The sequence below is a fragment of the Trachurus trachurus genome (assembly GCF_905171665.1).
Source record: "Trachurus trachurus genome assembly, chromosome: 13".
NCBI lineage: Eukaryota > Metazoa > Chordata > Actinopteri > Carangiformes > Carangidae > Trachurus > Trachurus trachurus.
The window spans coordinates 37,253,271-37,279,204 of record NC_139892.1 but is presented as its reverse complement, the minus strand read 5'-3'; the positions used below and the strand labels follow the sequence as shown (position 1 = coordinate 37,279,204).

The following is a 25,934-nucleotide window of genomic DNA, read 5'->3' as shown; positions in this document are numbered from 1 at the left end:
TTTATTCTACAAATCATATGTTGAATCTGTGCTGACCTTTTCTCTCCTCTGCTGGTTTGGAAACCTTAACATCAAGTCAAAAAATGCACTAAGCAGAGTGATAAAAACAAGCAGCAAGATTTTGGGAGTCCAACAGTGTACACTTACAGATCTGTTCAATAGGCAGATAATTAGGAAGGCTAATGCCATTCTTTCTGACAGCTCCCATCCCTTACACCCGGCTCCCGATTCAGACTTCCTTGTATAAAAAGTAATAGGTACAAGCACTCCTTGATCTCCCTTTTGAATTCTGTACAGGGTAGGAGTCTAACTGACTGTTTGACTGATATTCTGTGGCTCTGTTCTCTGTTTCTTGTTTCTCGTGATGTTGATGATGATGTAGATATGGAGGATACGCACTGATGCACTTTTTCGGTCATTTATTGGGCTCTTTTAGTCGTGCCACTGTTGTTGTTTCAGCACACTGTATTTTACCCCCCCCCCCCCCCTTTTTTTAATTGTGTGTCTGTATCTGTGTTCTTTTTACTTGTTGCAACAATAATTGCCCTACGGGGACACAAATAAAAACCTTGAACCTTGAACCTTGAAGAGATCATCCATACAGTGATTTCAACAATACAAAACTTTACATTCAGTGAGGAAAATCATTTTTTTCTCTAATGGTCACAACACGGAATACTCTAAATATTAAAATAACAGTTAACTGAAAAACATTTATGCATTTTTATTGCTGGAAACATGTGCAATTTGAAATATAACCTTGTATCTAACAGGCTAACTGTGATATGATAAAGAAGAAAAGGGCATAGTTACAGTATTTTTCATTCTTTTTCCAGGTTTGTGACCGGTTCAAAAGCCATACTAATGGCCAGAGGGCTCCAGAAGGCTACTGCATCCCAGCAGAGAAATCCCTCCATCCACCAGCCAATATGTGACATGGTTGACATTCTTATGGCAGAGCTAACCAAAAGGTTGGGGGGGGATTGAGCAGGTGAACCTGTTCGCAGATGCTACAAGCATGCATTTGTGCAGGATAAATATGCAGAGGAGGCTGTGACAAGGGTTGTGGGAGCAGCATCAAGGGAGGCAAGATCACAGTCTCCAGCAACACCCATCACAGAGGGAGAGGAGGCTAACCCACCTGTCAGTTCTCCCACTGAACCAGTGCCTTCAATTTGGGCTGACTTTGAGGGGCGGGTTTCCTCCCTGAGGCCAGGGGTCCAGAACCCCTTAACAGAGGCAGTGCTGGAGATGAAAGGGTTCCTGTGTGAGCAGCTCCTACCCCGAACAGCCGACCCTCTGGAGTGGTGGAGATCTCGTGCCCTTGTTTACAAGAACATGTTTGAGGTGATGAAGACAAGGCTCTGCATCGTGGCAACGTCTGTACCATCAGAGAGGATCTTCTCAAAGACAGGGCAAATCATAACTGATAGGAGAAACAGGCTCAGTCCTGGAAAGGTGCCCGAGCTCATTTTCCTGAATACCAATCTGTGAAGAGGCTTCATTTTGAAGGAAGCGGGAGCTCATTCATTTTATACATAGGCTAGTTAATTTATTGTAATAGTGCACTGTTGAATGTTAGAATATTATTTTTGCACTATTAGGTTGTTAGGTTATTTAAAAGTTTTTTCTTTCTTTTTTTTGAACAAGGAGAAATTTATTTTGAGACAAATTAAAGTTTTTGATACTTCATCAAACATAAGAACTAAACCAAAACAAAATTAAGTTATTAAGCTGGCGAATACGAAGTACTGTGACGCCTTTCAATAGTGTGTCTCCAGCACACTAAGTTCTGGCCACTCAGGGGGTCTCATTCATGAAACATGAGTAAATCTGTGTGTAGATTTGCACATAAAAGCTCACGTTACTAAAACTCTACTCCGGATTCATGAACGGAGCGGGAAACTCAGATTTGATCGTAAACACGTGTGTAACTTCATGAATGCCAACCCATCGTAAACTAACAACACGCCCCCGGTGATCAGCAATTAGCATAGATCTCCATACATGAATAGCCATATAAGGAGATTCTGACCACCATATTAGGAGGTAGGTGCATCCTGTTCACCTGCGGCCATGACGCAAACGAGGAAAGAGGGAGAGAGAGAAAAAAAGAGCGATTTTGGATCGAAGTCATTTTGGGTGAAGTGGAGTCCAGAAAAAATATTTAATTATCTTCTGTTAGTAGTGGTGACTGGAACAGGTAATTAAAGGCTGGAGGGAAGAAACAGATTTAGTGAATTAAGTAGGCCTATCCTTGGTTGATTAAAGAACTGTTTAAGAAATAAAGCCAGAATAGTTCGATATGAAACATGAAAAAAATAAAAATACACACAATCACAGAGCTACAGCAGCGACGGGAGGAGGAGGCTCTTCACAGCCTCAGCTGTAGAGGAACATGGTTGTATCAACACATGAAGTTATATAGGCAGGTTAATATTGTTACAGAAGCACCAGCCTTCTGTCACAGCTCCATCCAAACCGGTGCCGACTGCGCTGCTGCGCAGGGTGAAGTGTGCGCCCACCGAGCGTGTACTGTAGCAACACAAAAAAGTTTTTTCCGGTTTTATATCAGATTATTATCATCATTAGATGGAGCCTTGACGTGTTTGTGCGTGTCCGATCCCTAAAACGTCTCTCTCTCCAAATATTTCTAATTGTTTGTCATGTTTAAATTACGTGTTTCAAAGGCGTCGGCGTATTTTGAACATGAGAGAGAGTAATACGGATTAAAATTGTAATTTTCAACAGTGACAAGCAGTATTTATTTGCATTCCTACATTTACACAAGCGCTACACACAGTCCGGAGCAGGTGTAGATTTTGTGAGTAGCTACGAAAAAATCAGCACTACTAAAAGATTGATGAATGCGGAAATCCACGTAAATTTGCGCTGCTCAGGGTTTACACGCAAATCCGTGCTGCTCACGTTTCATGAATGAGACCCAGGGAGTCTAGTGGTTTTTTGTTTTTTTCTATTTGTGCACATAATTTTGCTGTTGCACTGTTTCACACTGCTGTTGATGTAATGGCTGTTTGGGTTATTTTCATTTACTTAGAGAGAAATAAATAAAAATAAATGTTTTGCCTTGGAGACTTCTTGATTTTTTTTAGTCTTTTTCTCAATGATTTGGGGGCTGGAGTGGTTTGGAACTTGTTTGTACATTCCATGGCACACACTCTGGGTGACTGACTCAAATGACTCGAAAACTCGATTCACTTTAGTGAGTGACTCATACAAACTCGAGTCAGTAAAAGGAATCGAGTTTACCATCACTACTTGCCAACAATGAGGGTCGCCCCATAATGGAGGGGGTGGGAGGTGGGGTCTCAAGTGATTTGGGAGCTGGCTCCTCCAAATATGTGGAAAGTATGTGTCTGTGACAAAACTTGGCAATTCAGATAAGATGAGTTTGTTGCATGTAAATTTGTGTTGCATCACAAGCTCCATAATAGTCACAGTCCCACAGCACCCATGCTAACGCAGGCCTACCCACTTTGAGGAGACACTGTCTATTTTCTCTGAGAAAGCTGAGAGAGCTGTGGAGGTATCACCTTGGTTTGTTCTTACATCTTGTAGAGTTGAACTTGTGCACATCAACAGATGGTGGGAATGTGGAGACTTGGGTGTGACTGAATTGCTGCAACTGCTATGTTAATGCTGCAGGAACAACATTCACCCCCAGCTGAGCCTCAAGCCTCCACATCCACAGGGAGAGGGTTGAAAAGGGGATCAAAAAAGGTAATGGTATCAACCATACCTGACATGGGAAGGCCAAACTAGCTTAGACAGAGACAGATTAAATTCACATCTTCATTCACCCTCACTGTAATAAATACAGCATCTATTATTGTCTCTTATTCACAAATATTGTACATTATTAAGGAGATTATTATAATAATTATTATTATAGGCTTTCAGGATTTATTTTTTCTGATTTCAAGTTTGTCTTGTCTGCTTTGTTCAAAACATTGTGGAGTTAGTGGGGTGCTGGTTTGGGGCAGGTCTAGGAAGCCCATTGGTTAGTGAGCGCCTGTTAGTCATTGGCTGAGCAACGTGTGTGTCACGTCTGTGGAGGGACTCAGTGTGCAGACTGTCTGCTGCAGCACAGACAGAAAGTCACAGTCACACTGCCAACAACTGGACAACAAACAACAGACTGCAGCCTCAGACTGTCAACAAGTGAGCTGTGTGTGTGTGTGTGTGTGTGTGTCTGCAGCAGGATGGGCTCCAGCAGCTCCAGCATCGACAACATCCCCGACGCCCGGGAGTTGATGCAGGAAACCGGCTGTGAGTTGAGATTCTTTGGCTTCACTTGCTTGTTTTGTCAAAAAAAAAGGAAGCAGGCAATAAAAAGAGAGGAGCTCAAGTTGCAGAAAAACAGCAGAGACCAAACTCAGCTGTTTTAATGTCATTAAGCGTCCGGATTATTTCATATATTTAAAAGTTTGACTATGTTCTGCTGCCTAATGCACCATCACATCTTCTCTGTCAGACTGAGTTGTTGTTGGTGCTGTGGTGAAGGACAGAAACAGGTGTGAAACATGAGGCCACAGTCTTCCTGCTGCACTTAATCCCTTTTAATGATATCATCATAATGAAGAGAATAATGTTTGCACACAAACAGCTGTTCTAAAGTATCAACATGTGTTCTAACTTCAGACAAAGATGTCATATGACCTGTTGCATATTGTAAAATTTGTCACCTTTGTTTCTTATTGTTCGTATTCTGTGAGTTACACATGTACACCATATATTCCACAACTTTTCACATCATTCATTATCAATAGAAAAGAATAGAAAAAGTGACAGTTTTTAACATGTCACAAACTATCACAACTCTAGGTTGCTGTCTGGCTCTGAGCTCTCTGATAACAACTCATCAGTGCTGCTTCATCTGTTTATCTCAGTTTGTGTGTCAACTCCCTGAACTGTTCACACAGATACAGACACTCTGCAGTCTGTTCACTGCTTATCTTTGTCAAAGCTAGTGTTGTGGTGCAGATAGTTACTCAGTATGTTTACATGACACTTGAGAAAACCAAATTATTGCCTTAATCCGACTATAACTGGACAAAGAGTGCATGTAAACATGTTCTCCAACTCTGATTAAGACGATCGGAATTTGACTTCGGCATGTATACGCCTTGATTGGAGTTTAACTGGACAACACATGTGTGCATGCTCCACCCCCCTTAATTCAAGCAATCATTTTCATAAGCTCTGTGCTTGTTTCTATTTTGATATAAGATGACGTGATAACTTTGGGAACAAAAATCAAAGTCACCTGAGCTACAACCTTGTGGTTTCAAGTTACAGTTGACCTGAATATGTGGTGCAGCTTTGAACAACATTTGACAGTGATGAGGCTGATGAGGAGGTGCAGGGTGGAGAAGCAGGGCTGGAGTAACCTTCACAGCAGCAGCCAGAACAGACTGTTTGATTGATCGATTGAAATCTTTATTTCGAACATGCATGAAACAACAAAATCTCCATGACCAGAGAGAAAAATAACGTTTTATAAAGTGTAAAATAAAAAGTATATATTAAATAAAACACACAACAACAAAATGCAAACAAACAAAAGGACAACATGTTTGAAAAGGAGTAGGAATAAGTAAAATAACCTATAAAACTCCTACCCCCACTCTTTGTTTCATTATAAGCAAAATAACAGCAAAATTAACAACGCAACAGTGTATACAGTAACAGTATGTGGCAAGGTGAAGAGAGCCCAGTCGGGCTTCAAATCCCAGACTCCCGGATAACAGTCATGCGCGCTAACCACTTGGCCAAAGGGACATCCCCTTGGCCAAGTAGCCAGGGCGCATGATCAACTGGAGGCATAGTGACAGGACCCTCAACTGTCACAAGTATATTACTAATGATAATAATAATAATCAAAATATCACCAAAAATAACAATACATCAGTATGATAGTACAATACTAATTGATAATAATGATCAAATATAATTTTTTTTAAAAGTGTAACATTGAACCCACCTCAGAGTGAATCACTATGAAATGTCTAAATCATATTCCGACAGTTTCTGAGGAGCAGAGGAGATGAATGTGGTCCTGCTTTAATGATGTGATCAGCTCTTGATCAGTGTGTAAACTGTGTTCCAGTCTCTGCAGCCCACATCCTGCGTCTGTATGACAGGTTTCAGTTTCTGGACAGAGACCAGATGGGAGACCTGAGGTTGGTATCCATCCATCCATCCATCCATCCATCCATCCATCCATCCATCCATCCATCCATCTCTTTCTATCCGTCATCCCCCTCTGTCTCTTTCTATCCCCCTTCTGTCTTTTTACTTCTTTATTTCTTTCCTTCTTTGCTTTCTGTCTATAACTATTCTATTTCTGTTCTCCCCAAAGTGAACAGATAGATAGAGAAGACCGTTGGCCACAGCAAGTGGGGCTTTTGAAATAGAAAGGCTAGCTTGGACTCAAATGGAAGCTTATGAATTAAGGAAATTTTCTATATACATGTTAAGCATAGATATTCTCCATAAAGTGCTGAAAAATAATAATTTTCATAAGAATTTGTCAGGCGAACAGTACTTTTTTTGGTCTTTTTTGGGATGTTGAGGGTGATATCTTAAAATCGAGTTGCAACAAACCCCAGAATCTTTTTTTCATGCCTCCCCCTATGTGTCAAGATACTCTCTGCCAAATGTTATAGTTGTATGACTATTTATGCCATTGTAGTACCTAAATATTTGCATTTACATCATTTCGCCAGCAAAATGACCCCAGAAAGGGGTTTTAGCCCCCTGTAGCTTTCCAGCAGCTAGTTGACCGGGTTGTCCACCCAGGTTTTAATCCTTGAAGTTCCTACATATCATTTCTGGTGTCAAACCTTTTACAACGCTCCGTGTCCGTTTTTTTGCTTTGCCCCCTGGGTACTACCCCTCTCTATCTCTTTCTATCTATCATACCCCTTTCTTTATCTTCTTTCTTTCTTTCTTCTACCCCTTTTCTCTGTCTTTTTACTTCATTCTTTCTTTCTTGCCTCTTCCTTCCACCCATAAATGGTAAATGGTCTGTATTTATATAGCGCTTTTCCATCTTAACGATACCCAAAGCGCTTTACAGTACACATCGCATTCACCCATTCACACACACATCCACACACTGATGGCGGAAGCTGCCATGCAAGGCGCGAACACGACCCATCAGGATCAAGGTGGGTAAGGTGTCTTGCCCAAGGACACTACGGCAGCAACCGGGACAGAGCGGGATTAGAACCGCCAACCCTCTGATCATTGGACGACCCGCTCTACCACCTGAGCCACTGCCGCCCCGCAGAAAGACCCCCCATAGAAAGACATTCATCTCTCAGCCTTCAAGTTTTATGTTTTAGCTTTAGCCTTTTTCAACAATTTCTTCAGCTCATTCAGCAATAGCGTTCAGCTGCTTTCAGCATTCACACGCATTTCCTGCTGGAAATGCTTCTTTTTCTAGTTAGTGTCCATCCATCCATCCATCCATCCATCCATCCATCCATCCATCCATCCATCCATCCATCCATCCATCCATCCATCCATAAAGACTTTGAGAGAGGTTGCACAGATTAGTGTGTTAAAGCTTTGGTTCTGTGTCTCAGGCTCGAGGATTTCGGAGCACTTCGGGAGCTGGCCACGAACCCCATCGGAGACAGGATCATCGGCGCCTTCTTCTCTCCAGGGTACAGCAGACTGACTAACTTTGCCATGTTTTAGACCATCAACTATGATAGGAACATGAACTATTTCCTTTTGCAACAACTCAGGCCCCCACTGGTGTCATTTCACCACCAAGTCCTATTTGATATTAATTATATTATTTTTGCTCATGCTGTTTATTAATATTTCATGTGAGAAGTGGAGGTCTGAGGGTTTTGGACATGGCAGCTGCAGTATACTACAAAGCAGCATAAGGTCTGTTTTGTTTGTTACTCGGTAAACAGGAAAACATTTCCTTTCCTTTCAGACAGGAAACAGTGGACTTTCCCTCCTTTGTCCGAGTTCTGGCTCATTTCCGTCCCATTGATAAAAACCGAAGCAGAGAGGGGACACAGCAGGAGCCGGCCAACAGCAGGACCAGGAAACTCAAATGTCAGTCCTCCATTAATAAACCTGACCACATCCACTACTGATCATGCCTATAATAATAATAATAATACATTTTATTTGGCGAATTTCACGACCACCAAAAAGAATAAAAACAGTCAACAAAGTGAAAACAAACACAACAATTGTGATAGATAAAAAATCAAAGTGCAACCGTGCGGCAGTGCAGCCAAGGTTAAAGTGCATATGCCAGTCTGAAGGGGTGAGTTTTTAATCGGGATTTGGTATAATAGGTGTAATAGGTGTAATATAACTGGAGGAGGAGGTTCTGTAAATGATTGGAGCAGTAGAGTTTTGGACCAGTTGCAGTTTATGGATGGACTTGTCAGGCAGACCATAAAGAAGGGAGTTACAATTAGTGCAGCAGATTAATTGCATATTTCAAGAGAATCGTTCATTTTGGTATAAAAGCATGAAATTTGGTACAGATACTCTCTAAGGGTCACTTTTTGGGAAAAAGATGTTGGCCACGCAAAAATTCAAAATGGCGGCCATTTTTTCAAGATGTTCTGTATTTAGTCTAGTAGGAAGAGGGGGGTATCATGTATCCCCTGAAAATATACTTCTAAACAGTGTCTCTAGATTGGAAAAAATGTGTAGAAAATGATGAGCTATGTTAAAAAGTTGTCAGAATGTCCCATGTATCATTTTTATGCAAATTAGTGCCGCCATTATTGAAAAAACCTAATTTCACTATATCTCAGCCAATATTGCAGATAACTGAACAAATAAGGTGTCTAGACCCATGTTTTGAGGGTCAGAGATCATAATAAAACTATTCATAAAGTGATCACATGTTGGTGGCATGCTAGTAAGCAAACCTAACCCTTTTACCAATTACAAGACGCCAATATTGGAGATACCAAATAAGGTGTCTAGACAGAGGTTGTTGTGTGTTTAACCAAGGTTTATTTGGATCAAACATCACAATAGAACTCTTCTTGATGTGACCACTCTTCTCTTTCCCATGCCAGATGAACAGTCAAGTAAATGGTTCTCCACTATGCATCACTCATCATCGTTTTCACTGAAATCTTCAGAGTTAAACTCATCCTCTCCTTCCTCTTTCTCCTCCTCTTCCTGTTCATGCTCTCCAGTGTCATGGGGATCAACCAGTGAAGTTGGTAGGATAGGACCACAGGACCATCATCATAGGGTTTTGGTTTTTCCAGAATAGGTTCATCAGCTTGCTTGTACAAGGCGACACGGTAGTTCACACGTCGGGCATGTGGCTTCAGAGCAGAGGGCATGGAGGAAGGCGAGCCAGGTCAACCTTAGACTTGCGACTGAGTTTCTTGTCCTCCCCCACCATGTTGCGTAGCAACTTGGCACGGACAACATCCACTGAAGACTCACGACTCTGTCCGGACATCAGACAGGTGAATTGCTCCAACTGCCTCAGCATCTCAGGCTTTACACTCTAGCAGAGTTGACTGAATACGTGAAACCTGGGATTCTTCTTCAAGGGCCCCACCTTCCTTCTCCCTTTGACAAGAACAAGACAAGACAAGAAACTCAGTTGCAAGTCTAAGGTTGACGTGGCTCGCCTTCCTCCATGCCACTCTGCTCTGAAGCCACATGCCTGACGTGTGAACTACCGTGTCGCCTTGTACAAGCGAGCTGATGAACCTATTCTGAAAAACCAAAACCCTATGATGAGGGGCAGGGATGGATGAAGACTGATGAAGGAGTGTTGAAACCGGTGTGGTCCTGTCACTGGTTGATCCCCATGACACTGGGGAGCATGAACAGGAAGAGGAGGAGAAAGAGGAAGGAGAGGATGAGTTTAACTTTGAAGATTTCAGTGAAAACGATGAGTGATGCAAAGTGGAGAACCATTTACTTGACTGTTCATCTGGCATGGGAAAGAGAAGAGTGGTCACATCAAGAAGAGTTCTATTATGATGTTTGATCCAAATAAACCTTGGTTAAACACACAACAACCTCTGTCTAGACACCTTATTTGGTATCTCCAATATTGGCGTCTTGTAATTGGTAAAAGGGTTAGGTTTGCTTACTAGCATGGCACCAACATGTGATCACTTTATGAATAGTTTTATTATGATCTCTGACCCTCAAAACATGGGTCTAGACACCTTATTTGTTCAGTTATCTGCAATATTGGCTGAGATATATATATATATATATTTTCAATAATGGCGGCACTAATTTGCATAAAAATGATACATGGGACATTCTGACAACTTTTTAACATAGCTCATCATTTTCTACACATTTTTTCCAATCTAGAGACACTGTTTAGAAGTATATTTTCAGGGGATACATGATACCCCCTCTTCCTACTAGACTAAATAGAGAACATCTTGAAAAAATGGCCGCCATTTTGAATTTTTGCATGGCCAACATCTTTTTCCCAAAAAGTGACCCTTAGAGAGTATCTGTACCAAATGTCATGCTTTTATACCAAAATGAACGATTGTCTCACTAATCTGCTGCACTAAATAGTCAAATCGGGATGTAACCAGGGTGCGGACCAGGATAGCGGTACTGTAGGATATGAGAGACAGGTGCAGGCGAGAGATATTACGTAGTAGTAGGCTGAGCGTGTGATTGACAACCAGACTCTTAACCTAAGGGGGGAGAGACTGAGCAGTGGGGTATAGTAAAGTTCACAAATTTTAAAATGAACTACAGTAGTTCATAATTTAAAACTCTGAACTAAGTTCACGGTTCCAAAACTGAACTAGTTCATGTATTCTTTTTTTTTAATATGTTGCTGCAAGCTATTATTTTTCAAAATGATTGCCTATCAGTCCATATCGAACCACAGACAGCAATTATTTTAGCAGTTTTAACCAGTATTAGTTATAGTTACTAGTTACTTTGCCCAAAAAGTTACAACGTGATGAAAGTAATTAATTACCAGGAAAAGTAAATATTGCGTTACTATTTTATAAAATTCTCACATATGTCAAATTACTTGGACTTCCCTCTCTAACCCCCGTTCTAACCAATGCAGACAGGCTCCGCCACGCGCTGTATCACTCCGCCTCTTCCATGCGCCGCTGATCCAAACAGCTGATATGTGTCGCCAGATTGGCTGGTTTCTCCGCCTGTTTACAGTGTGTTTTAGCTGGGTTTTTGCCCTGAAGGCTCGATGGAAATCTGGCACACTCCTGAACAAAGTCATACTGTGAGAGAGCGCCGTTCACAAACGCCAGAATGAACGAGTTCACAATAATATTCATCAAGCGGAAATACCGTACATTCAGTTCACATTCGATCCAAAATATGAACAAGTTCATGAATGATTGTTCATTCATCAACGCGTTCAGGCACAACACTGGTTTTGTCACTGTTAAGTTTGAGAAAGTTATGGGAGAACCAGGATCTGAATTCCTGTAGGCAATCGGAGAGAGGGATGGGAGGAAAGAGCAGGTGGGTTTGGTGGACGGATAGTTGGGTGTCGTCCGCATAGCGATGGAACAGAATGTGATATTTACTCAAGATATACTGCCAAGAGGGAAGAGGTATGACTGTTCTTCTGAGAAAATGTACATATAAACTCCTTCTCTGTCTCTGTCTGTGTGTTTTCAGTTGCCTTCCGGTTGTATGATCAGGACAAAGATGGAAAGATTTCCAGAGCGGAGCTTCTTCAGGTCTGTCAAGTCACAGCTATAGAAAACTGTTGCTGTTACACTCTTACATCAGCCCACATTTTTCATCAATCTTAAACTAGAGAAATGTACGATTCAGATTATGGTGATTCTCTAGTTCATTGCTCACTGGCCTGTCATGATGTCATGTCCTCCATCTGCCACTGTCAGCGTTTGACAGAAACTCAACAATGACTTTTATCTAGTTTAATCTAGAGTTCTGCTTCAAGTTAATCTGCTTTATGGGTGTTTGTACTGGTTTTACCTTGCTATTTCATGACATTACTAAACGCCATATTTTCCTTTTGTCAACATTGATATGGTTGACTTTAAAAAACAGAGTATTGATAGAAATACTCGCTTTTTTAATGTTCATCTGCACGATCTGATCTATGTCCTGCGAAAAAATAAGTCAGGTATAGTTAAATATGTAGCGATGAATCACATAGAAAGGGAGAATGGCATTCTCTCAGTCTCCTCAAAGATATCAAATATTTAAATCTTGTCCATGTTAAGCTGGAGAAAGTTGCACTTGTTATCCTTTAAAGCAATCCTTGGGACAACCACAATAGTACCCATGTCAAATAACTTGTAATTTTGTGTCATCTGTACAGTATTTATTATTATTTTATTATTTAATTATTTAATTGGTCCCTGAGGGACACACAAAAAAAGAAATGGACCTACCAGGATTAGAGGGGATTTGTTGTGTGACTACTCATTGGTTGATCACTGTGACTGGTACCTGTAGGTGCTGCGGGCAATGCTGGGGTTGCAGGTGACGGAGGAGCAGCTGCAGAGCATCGCTGAGCGAGCCATTCAAGAGGCTGACCTGGACAGAGACGACGCCATCTCCTTTGAAGAGTTCAGAAAGGTGACAGCCACGAACCATCAGAGCTCAAATTCTTCTATTTCATATGTGTTTTTAAAAAGTGAGGACACACAGATCATACTAAACTAGCTCCTCAATTTAGGATATTGTTGACGATGATATATATTTCTTTAAAATTAATAAGGATTGTGGGAGTGCAAACTTTCATTTCTTCTATCTAAAGCAGGAAATGAAATTCTTAACATTTTAGTACCATAAAAAAGAAGAATTTACAGCAGTGGAGGTCTATGGCTGAGTACTGTAAAGTTTGTTCAGGTTGAGCTTCTTTAAAATGTGACTGCCTTTCTGAAATATCCATAGAAACATATCTAGTTTGTCCAGCAACACCAGTGAGGCTTTGTGATTTTGGAGACATTTTCTTCCTCATTAGATACTAGGAAAATAATGTAACTTTTTTTTGGTTTTCAGTCTCTTGAAAAAGTGAACATTGATCACAAGATGAGTACCCGCTTCCTGAGTTAAAGGATGAAAAGACTTCAGGATTTTCCTTTTGACACTGGAGCAAGAGGATGAACATTCAGTGGGAGATACGAAGAACAACCAACAGACTGATTTTATTCTTAACAGTGGTTACCAGAACAAGTCTACTGATTTCATTTGTTCAGTCCATTGACAACAATAGGCTGTTACCTGAATAGAGGATGAGACTCTGGATTCAATTCTGTAAGGAGATAAGGAGAAACCTTTACACCCTAATAAACTGCAGATTTATTGAAAAAATAAGTAAATGGAAAAAAAAAAAAAAACTGTGTTGAGAAAACAAAAGGTGAACTACAACAAACAAACAAACACCAGTTAGCTTTTTTCTTAACAAACACAAGGTCAGATTTTATCTTTGATCATCATCTGTTGTAACCATCATCTGCATAAGCACAAATACAAGAATCATAGTTGGCTGGTTGGCTGCACACTGGGAAAGGTAAAGCTCACTTGTGTACATTGTGGACCTTGTGGATCTAATGTAATGTACTTATGTGGGTGTCAGTTACGTGCCTTTTGATGGCTTTTTGTATCAGGCTTTACTGTTAAATAAAGACTTTCAATGAGTCAATAAGTTGTTTTTTCCTTATGTGAGTTCTTCAAATCTTCATGATTTAACATGCTTCCGTCTCTAATGTGTTTTGCCTAGAAGTTTAAATTACAACTGCATAGTAATTAATTATGTCATCAAATGACTAGAGATTTAAACATATGTCAAGCATCGTCAAAGCAGCTAAAGTGGATTGAAACTACCTTTAAAACCAAGGAGTCTACAAACAAAATAGTCTACAACTTTGGGTCATTTGATGGATTCAGCAACCATGCTACCATGTTTTTAAATGCAATAATGAAACATTTAGAGTTTTCTCAAAGATATGGAAGGTACTGCACATGTTTGTGTAAAGGACACAAGTAGATGTGTGAGAAAGAAGCGACGATGATGGAGGTCAGTAAGGTGATGGATGGATAGATGGATGGATGGAGATGTGAGATTATTTTTGTGTAGTCCATTTTGTGAGCATTAGGTGGAGCCATTGCTAAGTATTTGAACACTCCCTAGCAGAGTTGCTACAGCCCTGCCCTCTGGGCCGTAGCAACCATTGAGGACTCCAAGGTCATGTCCTCTGTATTTTCTATCCAACATGTCACTGTTTACAAAACCAACATCTAGTCTGATCTTACAAAAAAAATATTATTATTAAGTTATTAGACAAGTGCAACAAAATTTGTGGTGCCACATCCATTCCAGGGCTAAAACAGACTAAAACAAGCTAAAAAGGACAACCTCAATGACACACATGTACACTCACACAAGAAAAAAAAAAACTAAGTAAGTCATTCAGTTATTAAAAATCAGTACTATAATAAAACCTGTAGGAATAAATAGATATTGTAGGAATAAATAGATATGTAGGAATAAATAGATATGAATAGAATAGATAAAATAGATAAATCACAACAAGGGTCCGTTGTTCAAACCCTAGATATAATAAGGGATTAAGCCCTGAATTTAGCCTCAAGTCAGTTGTTCAACAGCAGCTCAAACTTATCCCTGTCAAGTTACTAGCCTGCTCCAGACCAGGTGTCTCATTTATAAAACTGTGCGAAGGATCGTTACTAAAAGTGTACATATGGCCAAAAGCCAAGGTTTGCGTGTGCCAAAAAAGATTCAGACTTATAAAACCATGCGCACGCACACTTGTAAGCCAACTTCCCTTTATAAATGACAGAGTTCCTACAAGTGTGCGCAGCTGAATCAGGTTCACGTTCCGCCCTGTACACGCCCTTTTATAACCATATATGGTCAATGCAAACCACCACATGAATGCCATTCGATCTGCATGTAAATGAGCCTGACGTGCTCTCGTTCTGTCGGTGTTGTGAATTGGCTGCAGGTGTGAAAGTGGCAACGTGACATTTTGCTGTGGCTGAACTAATGCTGAACCCGGTTCGGCACATAGTTCAAGAGCTCAGTTCTAGGGAATCTTAAATGAGTTACTAACCAATCATCGTCCTTGAAGACCCTGTCCCTCCTTATTCTCCTCCAGCAGTGCCATGGCGCAGCATTATGCAGGGGGCTCTGCTGGTTTTATACATTTTAGACTGATCGATAAAACTTTTAATAATTAGCAGAATCAGTGTAAATGTGATCGTGCGAACGATTACTGGCTATTTATTGAAGTCTACAAAATGAATCTTCACCTGTTGATGTTTGCACTTAATAGTCTCTGGTATTTGTTGAAGACTTTGTCTAGTCTCGCTTTTCCACTTATCCTGGATTGCTTTATTCTACTTTTGAACAATTGGCCCCAGGTCATTTAAAGGTCCAATCGCTGTAGGGACAAAAGTCAAGCGGAACACATCACATATTGGTAGAAACTGCTGAGGGAGAGAGAATCTCTCTGGAGAGATTCCCTGAAGCCGCTGCATGGTAGCTCAGTCCGCATTAGTTTTGCGATGGATGTCAACAAGTTTAGTAAAAAAGCTATGGGAATTCCCTCAGCAGATGGAAAGGGTGCAGAGAAACAGACAGAAGTTCAATGTCAGGAGTCCACAATGTCTCCCATATGATGATAATGTGTGTGTCCACTTTTATTTCACATAAAGACCAAGTGATTTGCCTTTCACTGTGGAGTCTCTGTCCAAACGAATGGGCTCTCCAAAGCCCTCAGTCTCCAAGTCAGACTACAGGTCAGAATCCTTCAGCCATGTTTCTATGTGTACGGAGGGGGTTGGGGATGGGATGTAAGCAGGTTGACCTTGGTATATGGCAAATCCTGGCTATGGCCTTGCCAGAGAATATAAAGAAGACTCATTTGTGGATTGAGACTTCAGGAGATCTTATTGAGTTATACGTAGATGTGGAACAAGAACTATTTTTTTGCACTTTTTGCATATTTTTGCAGAGAGAGTAATGTATTTAGACACCCGGACACAGGAAGCCTCTGTGTGTGCATTCATTCATTTCAGATATGTTTGACACTGTCTCCATGGCGGCCGCCCCTGCTCTTTGTTTTCTTCTTCTTCTTGATCAATAATTGGTTTGTGTTTAATTGTTCTGTTCTGCTGCTCTGAGGAAGGAGCTTCTTCATTTTTAACGTATCAGTTAAAACATTTTTTATAATTATTATAATGAATAAATGATGGGGCAACAGTGGCTCAGGAGGTAGATAACGGTCGGTGGCTCAAATCCCGCTCCGTCCCAGTCGGTGTCGTTGTGTCTTTGGGCAAGACACCTTACCTACCATGCCTTGTGTGAATGCCTATGAAGGTGGTCAGAGGGGCAGTTTGGCACACAATGGCAGCCACACTTCTGTCAGTCTGCCCCAAAACAGCTGTGGCTACAGATGTAGCTCATCACCACTGGTGGGAATGTGGTATGACTGGATAATGGTTTCTGTAAAGCACTTTGGGTGAAAAGCGCTTTATAAATCCAAGCCATCTGACTGAATGTAGTGATGGTTCTGCCATCGGAGCCCTGTGTTTGTCAATCCTAAGAATATTGAGCTAAACTGGTCGTATTAAATTTGCTATACACATATAGACTTGACTTGACCAGAACTGACATATCATCGCCTCGACACGTCACAATAAGAGAGCAAAACAACAGAAATACCTAGTTTTCTTTCCTCAGTTCTCTGCTAAACATGTGTTTCTGACTGTTGGTGAACCAGGCATTCGGGGAATCTGTTTGTACAGAAACTAATGCCAGATGAACTGACATTGCATCGTTCAACCAAGTATCTTCTTTTTTAAGTCGTTTTGAAGGAATTTCTTCAGAAAACTCTACATCAGATTCATGATGATTCATGTTTGCAGCTGTGAATGATGAATCCCATCTCCTCTTAAAGTGAGAGCATGAAAAGTGATTCTATTAACATAGGGTTAGCATAGGAAAACGCCGCATCAATGGCCGTAAAGGGGCAGGAGACTGCAGGGCCGTGTGCACGCAGAAACATCAGACACTGAGCAGAGAAGATGAGTTGAGAAAGAAAGTTAAAATGCTCAAATGAAAATCTGCAGAGGAAGCACTGCAAATGTAAAAAAAAAAACTTTAGCAGAGCTGATGTGGAGGTACTGCTGCAGGAAGTGAACAAAAAAGCAGCTGTTATATTTAGTAGCATCAGCAGTGGATGCAAAGTGACAAAAAAAAAGATGCATGGGATGCTGAGAGTTGTTCACTGAATGTTGTACCTGGAGATGAGTGCACTGACAAAGTAAAGAAGAAATGGTTTGATCTCAAATCTGAGACCACATGCTTTGTAAAATAATGAAAAAATAATTATTAAAAACAACATAAATGATAAGAAAATTATTGTAATTCAAATCATATAAAATTTGACAACTACGAAATAGAAGGAAATGCTATAACCACTTATTTTGCAAAAGTGTCAGCTCTCAAATGCGTGTAAGTTTGCTGTTGAGTGCGTGTAGATTCTGTTCTTAGTTTCACCCTCAAGTCACAAATAAAAACTGCAGAAACTGAATTAAAGATTTTTATATATATATTCATCACCATCATGAAATGGCTTGTGACATAAACCAACAAATGTAAATGTTAGACAGCCCAGCATCATCCTTGCAGGTAATAGACCGAGCCCGGGGTCGTTTCCTCTCTATGCTTTCTTCTGAGGCATGGCGGCTGTGAGCAGCCAGTACAAGGAGTAGCAGGTTCCTGTGGAGATGACACACACACACACACACACACATAAATTACAAGGATACAAGACAACACTAGCTTCTTTCTAATTCTTGAATCATTATCATTTTCATCTATTTACTTTCAATTTACTTTATCTGTGTAATTCTAGCTGACACATGTTGTATTTCTGTCACCTGCAATAGTAAGAGTCATGGTTGCCCGGTAGCACACGACGTCTACGGTTCCTCCCTTTAGGTGGACTGGCAGCCCGTTATCCGCCTGTAACCACAGACATCATGTCATTACAGCAGTTAATGGGGATGTGTTAGCATCGAAGCTAATGTCACAAAACACAGGGCACTGTGTGTAGTATGTCTGCCTACTATGAGGGGCCGTCAGGGACATAGTTCAGAATGACCACTCACACACACATGTAAAACAAAACACATTCACACACAATAGTAAAAACGTCACACACTTACAAGTGAAATGCTTTCATAAACACAACTGAGACACTTTCACACACACAACTGAAATGTTGTGCTCTCACACACACAACTGAAATGCTTCCACACACACAACTGAAATGCTTCCACACACACAACTGAAACGCTTTCACACACACAACTGAAATGCTTCCACACACACAACTGAAACGCTTTCACACACACAACTGAAATGTTGTGTTCTCACACATACAGTACAACTGAAATGCTTTTATACACACAACTGAAATGCTTTTATAAACACAACTGAAATGGGCCGGTGCATATTCTCATTTGTCCAGGTCATAGTATTTCAAAGGAGGTTAAATCGAAAGCAACTGGACTTAGTTGGCTCGTATTTTACAAGAATAAAGTCATAATATTATTTTAAAAAGTAATAATTTTATGAGAATTAAAGCAGAAGTGAGTGATATATTTGTGTTAATATAAGTCTTAAATAGTTCTATCTTCCGACAGCAATCACTTACATAGAGTGTTTGGACTGAAACACGGGTCTGTCAGTCACTCTGCTCTGCTCTGAGTCGAGGAGAAAACATTTATCGTATCCTACAGTTTTTATCCAATGAGGAGAGAGAACGGCATGCAGGGCTGTGTGTGCAGCCAAGGAACGCCGTGAATGTGGTGACGTAGCGACGAGGACTGTTATGGTGCGTTCAAGGAAACTCGTATTTTTACGACCTGTGAAGTGGTACCAGTTCGATCTGGTACGAGTTCACGGGTCAGAAGTTACGAGTGGCCGTTATAGTGACTTTCACCGGTAAAACAGGTCGGAGAAACACGAGTGGGTTGCCTGGAACGCTACAAAGTCGTAAGTTGTGACTTGAAGCTGTAATTTACGATTTCAAAAGCCTGCCTGGAACGCAGCATTAGCGAAAACGACCGGATCACTCACTTCTGCTTTAAGTGGCAATTTTATGAGAAAAAACTGCAGTTTCCTCCAAGTCCGCCTGGTTCTTTCTGCGGAATAGATGCATTTTCTTGCTTTTCAAAGTCCTGACACTGACGTCAATGTGTATCTCCTTGTTTGTGAAACCTATACTGAAGTGCAACTTCATGAAATGCTCCACAGCCTCATTTTAACAACTTTCCTCCTCTAAAACAACACGTTAAAATATTTTGACTTTATTCTTGTAATATTATGACATTTTTTCCCGTAAAAAATATGACTTTTTCTTGTAAAACGATGACTTTATTCTCAAAGTCTGTGAAATAGATGTTGTCAATGTGGCCCTAATATACGGTCTTTGTTATAATGAGATGACCCTGATGAAGGCTAGAGCCGAAACGCGTCGGTCTAATAAAGTTGTTTTTCCATTACAAGTGTTGCTGGAGCCCCTTTGAATGCTCTCCACTCTGTTTTCACTCTCCATGCACCTTGTGGATTGGTGAAGTCGCTATCATGAGAAAACTGTAATAAATTAAAAACAGCCATGCTCCTCTGTCGTGTTACCTGGAAGATTTTCTGGGCTTCAGGCACTTTGTTCCTCAGCTGTCTGGCAGAGCTGCTGAAGGAACGGGCGGCCAGGAGCGGCACTTTCTGAAAAACAAAAACAAAAACACAGTTAAGACATATTTCGGGGAATCTGAATGTTGCTGATTTCATTTCAATGTGAATCCATGTTCAAGAGGCTTTCAACATCAACTGTGTTTCTATTTCTCTGGAAAAATACCTTGTTCAACAACAGATGTTTTTGTTTTTTTGTTTTTTTCCACATGAGAACAGCTCTCGTCTCAACAGCACCGCGCCACAAGCACACGCCATAATCTTTTGTTTATGGCAGATTAAACTACAGAAATATAGCCTACACGTTGTAACATCGTATATGTTATATAACGTTATCTACGACTCTATTGATTGATTTTTTTGCCGGCTTTGTTGTAAACAAATGCACGTGGCCTGAAAGAGGGTTAGCAACACAGAGGAAAAGCGACCGGACTTGCCCCTTTAATTCTAATGTCAGATATCACATACTGTACATCAGACTTGTAGGGTGTATCACTATGGGATGTGAAAGAGGAAGGGAAACTCTCCCTGAGGCTGGTATCATTTCTGTTTTTGGGCTGCCAGCTGCAGGCACCAGGTGACCACCATCAGGAAACTGAAAAACCTCAGTGCTGTTTTTTTACATTACATTACATCATTATTGTCTCACTTTGTATTTTGGATGATGGCTACATTTTGAGTTGAATTATTAAGGGTCTGAGATCATGGGATCATTAATCCATCAGTATTTTTACATTAAGGACATAATTGTAATGTTGTTCAAATGTTCCACAGCTGCAAATGTTGTCCAATATCCAACCCCAGCTGGATAGCTCTAAATACATAGTGTGAAAGATAACTCCGATTTTTTTTTTTAAATGATCCATATAATTTAAATTATCACTGTTATTATCATTTAAAGTGGTCTCTAACTTAACAGACTGGGAATTCTTTTGTGTGGCCCTCTAATTTGGACCACGTTCATCATCTCCCGCCACACAAGCTGTGTGTCTGTGTTGTGTGTTCACAGCAGCTGTGTTGTTAAACAGCTGCATGGCGGTGTTCGCACAGGATGTGTGTCCACTGATGTCCTGCTTCTTCCAGCTTTAAATGCATGTTGATTTTCTGTCATAATGGCGACCATCTCAGTCTATCACAGTATGTCCTGCGCTCACTGAGGCATGTAAATGGATTGGCACGTATGTTTTAGATGGCACTTCGGTAACACTTTACTTGACGCCTATCTCTATAACACATTATAACCATACTTATAATGAGTTATAATGCAGTTATAACACTGTATAACTATAATTATAAACACTCATAAATGATCATAATGCTTTATAACAATAATAACACACTATAAAGCATTTTATCATGACTTATAAGGTCAGGTATTTTAATACGTGAGTAACTGGCTGAAAGTGCCCACATTTATAATGCATTATAAATATAGTTATAATGTGTTATAATTGGCTTGTAAACATGTATAACTATCATTATAAACACTCATAAATCACATAAGACTTTATAACAATAAGCATAACACATTATAGAGCATTATAACTCTATTATAATACTTGACCTTATAAGCCATTCTAAAATGGTCTATGATGTCTTATGCTTATTGTTATAAAGTCTTATGATAATTAAAGTCCCCCTCCCGCGACCCTTTTTGGTTATTTTAAAACAGCACGAAAAACACATTTTCATGGGAGGGGGTCTTTAAACAGTGTTTATAATGATAGTTATACACATTTATAATCCAATTATAACACATTATAACTATATTTATAATGCATTATCGATGTGGTCATTGTCAGCGAGCTACTAACAATAATAACATATTATAATACCTGACCTTATAAGTCATGATAAAATGCTTTATAGTGTGTTATGCTTATTGTTATAAAGCATTATGATCATTTATGAGTGTTTGTGTATGTGTAATTATAGTTATACAGTGCTATAACTGCATTATAACTCATTCTAAGTATGGTTATAATGTGTTATAGAGATAGGCGTCAAGTAAAGTGTTACCGGCACTTCCCATCACCAAGGATTGAACTGTCTCTTCGTTTGACAAGTTTCCTCCAGCAGATAAAACAGTGGACTGGGTATATGGATATGAAACTCTGGGATGGAAGTTGTCCCCGCTCCGACCCTCTGTTCTGCTCTCTGTGGTTGTGGTTCGGGTCACAGCACTTGGATAAATATTGAAAATGTCAAAGCATTAGAACCCCTGGCTGCAAACTAACCGGTCTGTTGACATAACACTTTCACCAGACCAAGAAATCCACACATACAAAGAAATCAAAACATATGTCCATAAATGAATGAAAGGAAAGGAAACAGGGAATAAGTATTGAATACATGAAGAAAGGGAGGAGCAGAAAGGAGTGAAAGAGAAGAAAGCAGCTGGTATCTGTCAGTGTTTAGAAAGTCCTAGATAAAAAAAAAGGTCCTCAATACCAATATTAAGGCGGATAAATGTTATCAGAATGAATGTCCCAATAACTTTCTCTTCAGGGTGTTCCCATATTTCTTATCTGTTGTTTTTTATTAGTTTATCTTTTTTTTTCTTTTTCTTTTTACTGTTGTATAAATTGCTCTTTGAATTGTAATTTTGTGAAGCACTTTGTGAATTTTATTTCTGTGAAAGGTGCTATTCAAATACATGTATTATTATTATTATCTGTACATACCAATTGCACATATTTCTTCTCATTTGTAAATACTTTTCAGTAGTTATTTGTATAGTTTTGCTCATTTCTGTTTATTTTTCCTTGCACTGTGTATTACAGTAATGCTTGGGAGAAGCATGGGAAAATAAAATACATCTTTATCTTTATCTTAATCTTAAATACATACATTACGGTAATTTAAGAATTCCCAGTGAGTGATCAGGTGAATCAGCTACAGCTAGACCACATAGACCATGTCTAGCATCAAGCCACGGCCACGGAGGGTTTTAGTTTGTAAATACATGACAGATCTCAGCAGCCATCTGTCTCTTTAAGAACGATGCATGACTTTTAAACCACTTACAAGTCACATAGCACAGCCAGAGAGACATGACACTTCAGCCAATCAGGAGCCAGAGAGGGGAAAAGACCCGGCTCTGTGAGTCAGAGGTGTAAACTGTGCCAAAGAGCCGTATGTGATCTCCACTGTGCACTGTGTTTGTGGTAACTGAGGCCAAACATACTCTGTATCTGTTCCAGCAGAAAGAGCACTCTGCTCACCACAAGGTATTTATTCCCCTGTTTGAAGAGAAACGTTAGCCTCCAATTTCCTGTGGGATGAAAATGACTCCTTTCCAAATAGGTTTTCTTTGGAAAATAAGTGATCGTAAAAAATATTCATAATGGCAGCTTCTGATGAAAACCTCCAGGATTCAGGAAGGATTAAGTGATCTTTGACTGACAGCTGATTAATGACCTTGGTGGTTTCTATGTTAGTATTAAGCAACAACAGCCAGAACCACATGGGACTCAAACCTGAACACTGAGCAATGTCAACTCATGAAAGTTCATTGTAACAGCTGCAACCTTGATCTGTTTGATCTGGTTTGATCTGGTTTATGTCCTAATGGCTGTGTAGCTCTGCTGATTGTAATGAGGCTTTCTCAGGCTTCATTAGCCAAAATGGTCCAGATGCTAACAGGTTTTCTGTAATAATCCAAAAGACAATGTTACAGTAAAATCCAGTTGGACCAACACCATTCATATACTGTTAGTACTCTATGGCCCTTTAAAAAAAAATGCAGTAAGTAGCCTGCACTTTGAGCTTGATCGGTTGGATAACAACATATTTAATCAAACATTAATCTGCAGAATGAGAATGAATGAATGAAACAATGTAGCGGAGCAGAAAGAAGTGTGCTGACAATATAAACACATTAGTGTGTGTGTCAGTCATTGTGTACGTGCTGAACTGCATTGTCTGACTGAGACGGGGCTGCAGGTGTCCGTCTGTGTGTGTGTGTGTGTGTGTGTGTGTGTGTGTGTGTGTGTGTGTGTGTGTGTGTGTGTGTGTGTGTGTGTGTGTGGCGCAGAGAGATAGGAGAGCGAGGACACTCAGGCAGACATTTGACCGTGCAGCAGCAGGTCATGTGAGGTGACCGTGCTCTTAGTAAATATAGATCATAAATGTACAACACTATTAGCACCAGAGTGTTTCCAGCAGGCGCAAAGAAACAAAACAAGACAAAACTAAAACACGGGAATTAAAACACACCCTTTCACAGCCAGTCTGACAGAACAAAGGTCAAGCCTGGTCACTCTCCTCTTAACACAAATCTAGCAACTGTTAAATCTCTCTCTGTGTGTCTGCTCCGACCTGTTTTACCTGCAGCTTCATAAACAAAGAGAGAGGGAGGAGAGAAGAGAAGAGAAGAGACCTGGAGGGGAGAAAGAGAGGAAAAATAAAGGCTGTAGTTACCAGTAGGTGATTCATGTCTGTGGCGATCTGTTGCAAAGCGCTGCTACCTCGTTTCACCCTCACAAGGACATGCCCCCACTCACACACACACACACACACACTCACAGTATCAGTGTTTCTGAGTCTCTGCCAATCTACGATGCGGCGCAGGGGCCAAACTGTCTGCGCTTGATATCCCACAGGAAATAAGGAGTAAGCTGCAGAACAAAACAGCTACTTATTTTCTTTACACATTTAATTTCTCGTATATTGTATTTTATTGTCATTGCCTCCCTGCTGTTGTTTTCAGTGACTATAGGAGAAAACCAGCACTGCCTTAAATGCTGCTGTGTGAGTATATGAGCAAGAGTCTCAGGGTGAAACTGGAGGATATTCAAGCTTGGCTGTGCAGAATGGAAGGATGTGCAGGGTTAGTTTTCTACGGTGGCCCCTGAGAGGAAGAGGGGAAAGCTCAGACGTGCAGACGATAGATTGTTGCAAATCCAAATCCAAATGTCTGGGGTTGAACACACAGATCCTCTCCTGACCACTAGAGTCCGACTCGAACCAGTCCCCATAGACTCCAACTTAGAGCACATGTCACATAATAAGCCCTGCCCTGTAGCTGCAGAGTCTGTCCCTGTCCTGTCATAATAAAGGCAAGACTGCTTCTCCAGAAATAAGCAAAATCAAAGCAAAATACTGTATGGCTAATTGAAAGAATCTAAAATATAAAACATGTTCTGCTTTTTTGTTACTACATATTTGCATATTGTGTTCCTTCATGACTTCAGTTTGAATCTACAATGTAAAAAGTAATGAAGATAAAGAAAAAAACACTGTGTCCAAACTTTTGACTAGTAGTGTATATCCCTATATGCCACCTATAGGGGGATATACTATATAATCACGTATAGAGCAAATATCCATAGTGAAATTAATTTGTAGCCTATTCAAAAATAATATTTATATGATGGAATTTTACTTCCTCAGTTGAATCTGAATAAAGTAGAACATGATGAGGTCAGCAGTCTTCTCTATGATAGTGGAGCTACTGAACCAGACTCAGAGCATTTAAAGGCTCAGGAAACCTAAGCAGGTGTTCATCAGCTGATTTCATCCAGTGCCAGAAACAGGTTATATATATATATATATATATATATATATACTGTATATATTTTTTGGCAGAAGTCAGGTGTGAGGCAAAAATAAATCTGAGGTCTTAACATGAGAACACATGTAATCCTGTGTTGTTTTAAGACAAACATTGTGACCACTTCTGTCCCGACATGGCTTGTCTTTTCTCTTTTTCTGCTCTCAGCTGCTTCAGAGGAGATGATCAGTGAGTGTGGACCTGCTTCTCCTCTAAACCAGCACAGGAGCTTTCACTCTCTCTTCCTCCTGACGTGCAGCCCTGGCCACCTGTAGTACAGCGGCTAAGCATGAAAATTGTGCACTTTTTGAAAGAAACATGAAACTTCTACCATAGTTAGTTAGTTTATACCATGAGGTTTATTTTCAGATCGGGAGGGAAGTCAGATTTGACCTCTGAGGAAAATACTGTTCAGATGTTTGAGGTGTCACTAAAGCAAAAAATATTAACGTCAAAGTCACTGTTCTGCTTGACATGTCTCTTTCTCAGTGTTTTGGTCAAAAACAGGTGTTTTTGACAAAACCAGCCTATGTTCTGTTGCCGTTTACTAAAGAATGGATAAAGGTAGAAACAAACATGTTTTTCCTAATGAAAGAACAGAGTCTATTCTTTCTCTTGGTA

General features: G+C 40.2%; 2 protein-coding genes across 2 annotated transcripts; one reads left to right on the top strand and one right to left on the bottom strand.

The window, feature by feature from the left end:
- Positions 1-4,158: 4,158 nt before the first annotated feature.
- chp2 (calcineurin-like EF-hand protein 2) lies at positions 4,159-13,606 on the top strand. The gene is made up of 7 exons (XM_083984470.1): positions 4,159-4,290; positions 6,131-6,203; positions 7,614-7,694; positions 7,979-8,103; positions 11,677-11,738; positions 12,487-12,609; positions 13,036-13,606. Exons 1-7 carry the CDS (start codon positions 4,224-4,226, stop codon positions 13,087-13,089), a joined length of 585 nt encoding a protein of 194 aa, XP_083840596.1. The 5' UTR covers positions 4,159-4,223; the 3' UTR covers positions 13,090-13,606.
- Positions 13,607-17,589: 3,983 nt separating this feature from the next.
- cox7a1 (cytochrome c oxidase subunit 7A1) lies at positions 17,590-24,304 on the bottom strand. The gene is made up of 4 exons (XM_083985151.1): positions 24,182-24,304; positions 19,706-19,792; positions 17,944-18,028; positions 17,590-17,782 (listed from the first exon to the last, which is right to left on the bottom strand). The coding sequence occupies exons 1-4, from the start codon at positions 24,194-24,196 to the stop codon at positions 17,724-17,726; spliced, it is 246 nt and encodes an 81-aa protein (XP_083841277.1). The 5' UTR covers positions 24,197-24,304; the 3' UTR covers positions 17,590-17,723.
- Between the last annotated feature and the right edge of the window lie 1,630 nt (positions 24,305-25,934).

Bases quoted from the DNA above. Each gene is read 5' to 3' on its own strand.
- chp2 (XM_083984470.1), top strand. From the start codon at position 4,224: ATGGGCTCCAGCAGCTCCAGCATCGACAACATCCCCGACGCCCGGGAG. The intron at 7,695-7,978 runs GTACAGCAGACT...CTTTCCTTTCAG, and splicing joins GGCGCCTTCTTCTCTCCAGG to ACAGGAAACAGTGGACTTTC. The intron at 11,739-12,486 runs GTCTGTCAAGTC...TGGTACCTGTAG, and splicing joins CCAGAGCGGAGCTTCTTCAG to GTGCTGCGGGCAATGCTGGG.
- cox7a1 (XM_083985151.1), bottom strand. The intron at 18,029-19,705 runs GTAACACGACAG...CTGTGGTTACAG, and splicing joins AAGCCCAGAAAATCTTCCAG to GCGGATAACGGGCTGCCAGT. The intron at 17,783-17,943 runs GTGACAGAAATA...TCATCTCCACAG, and splicing joins CATGACTCTTACTATTGCAG to GAACCTGCTACTCCTTGTAC.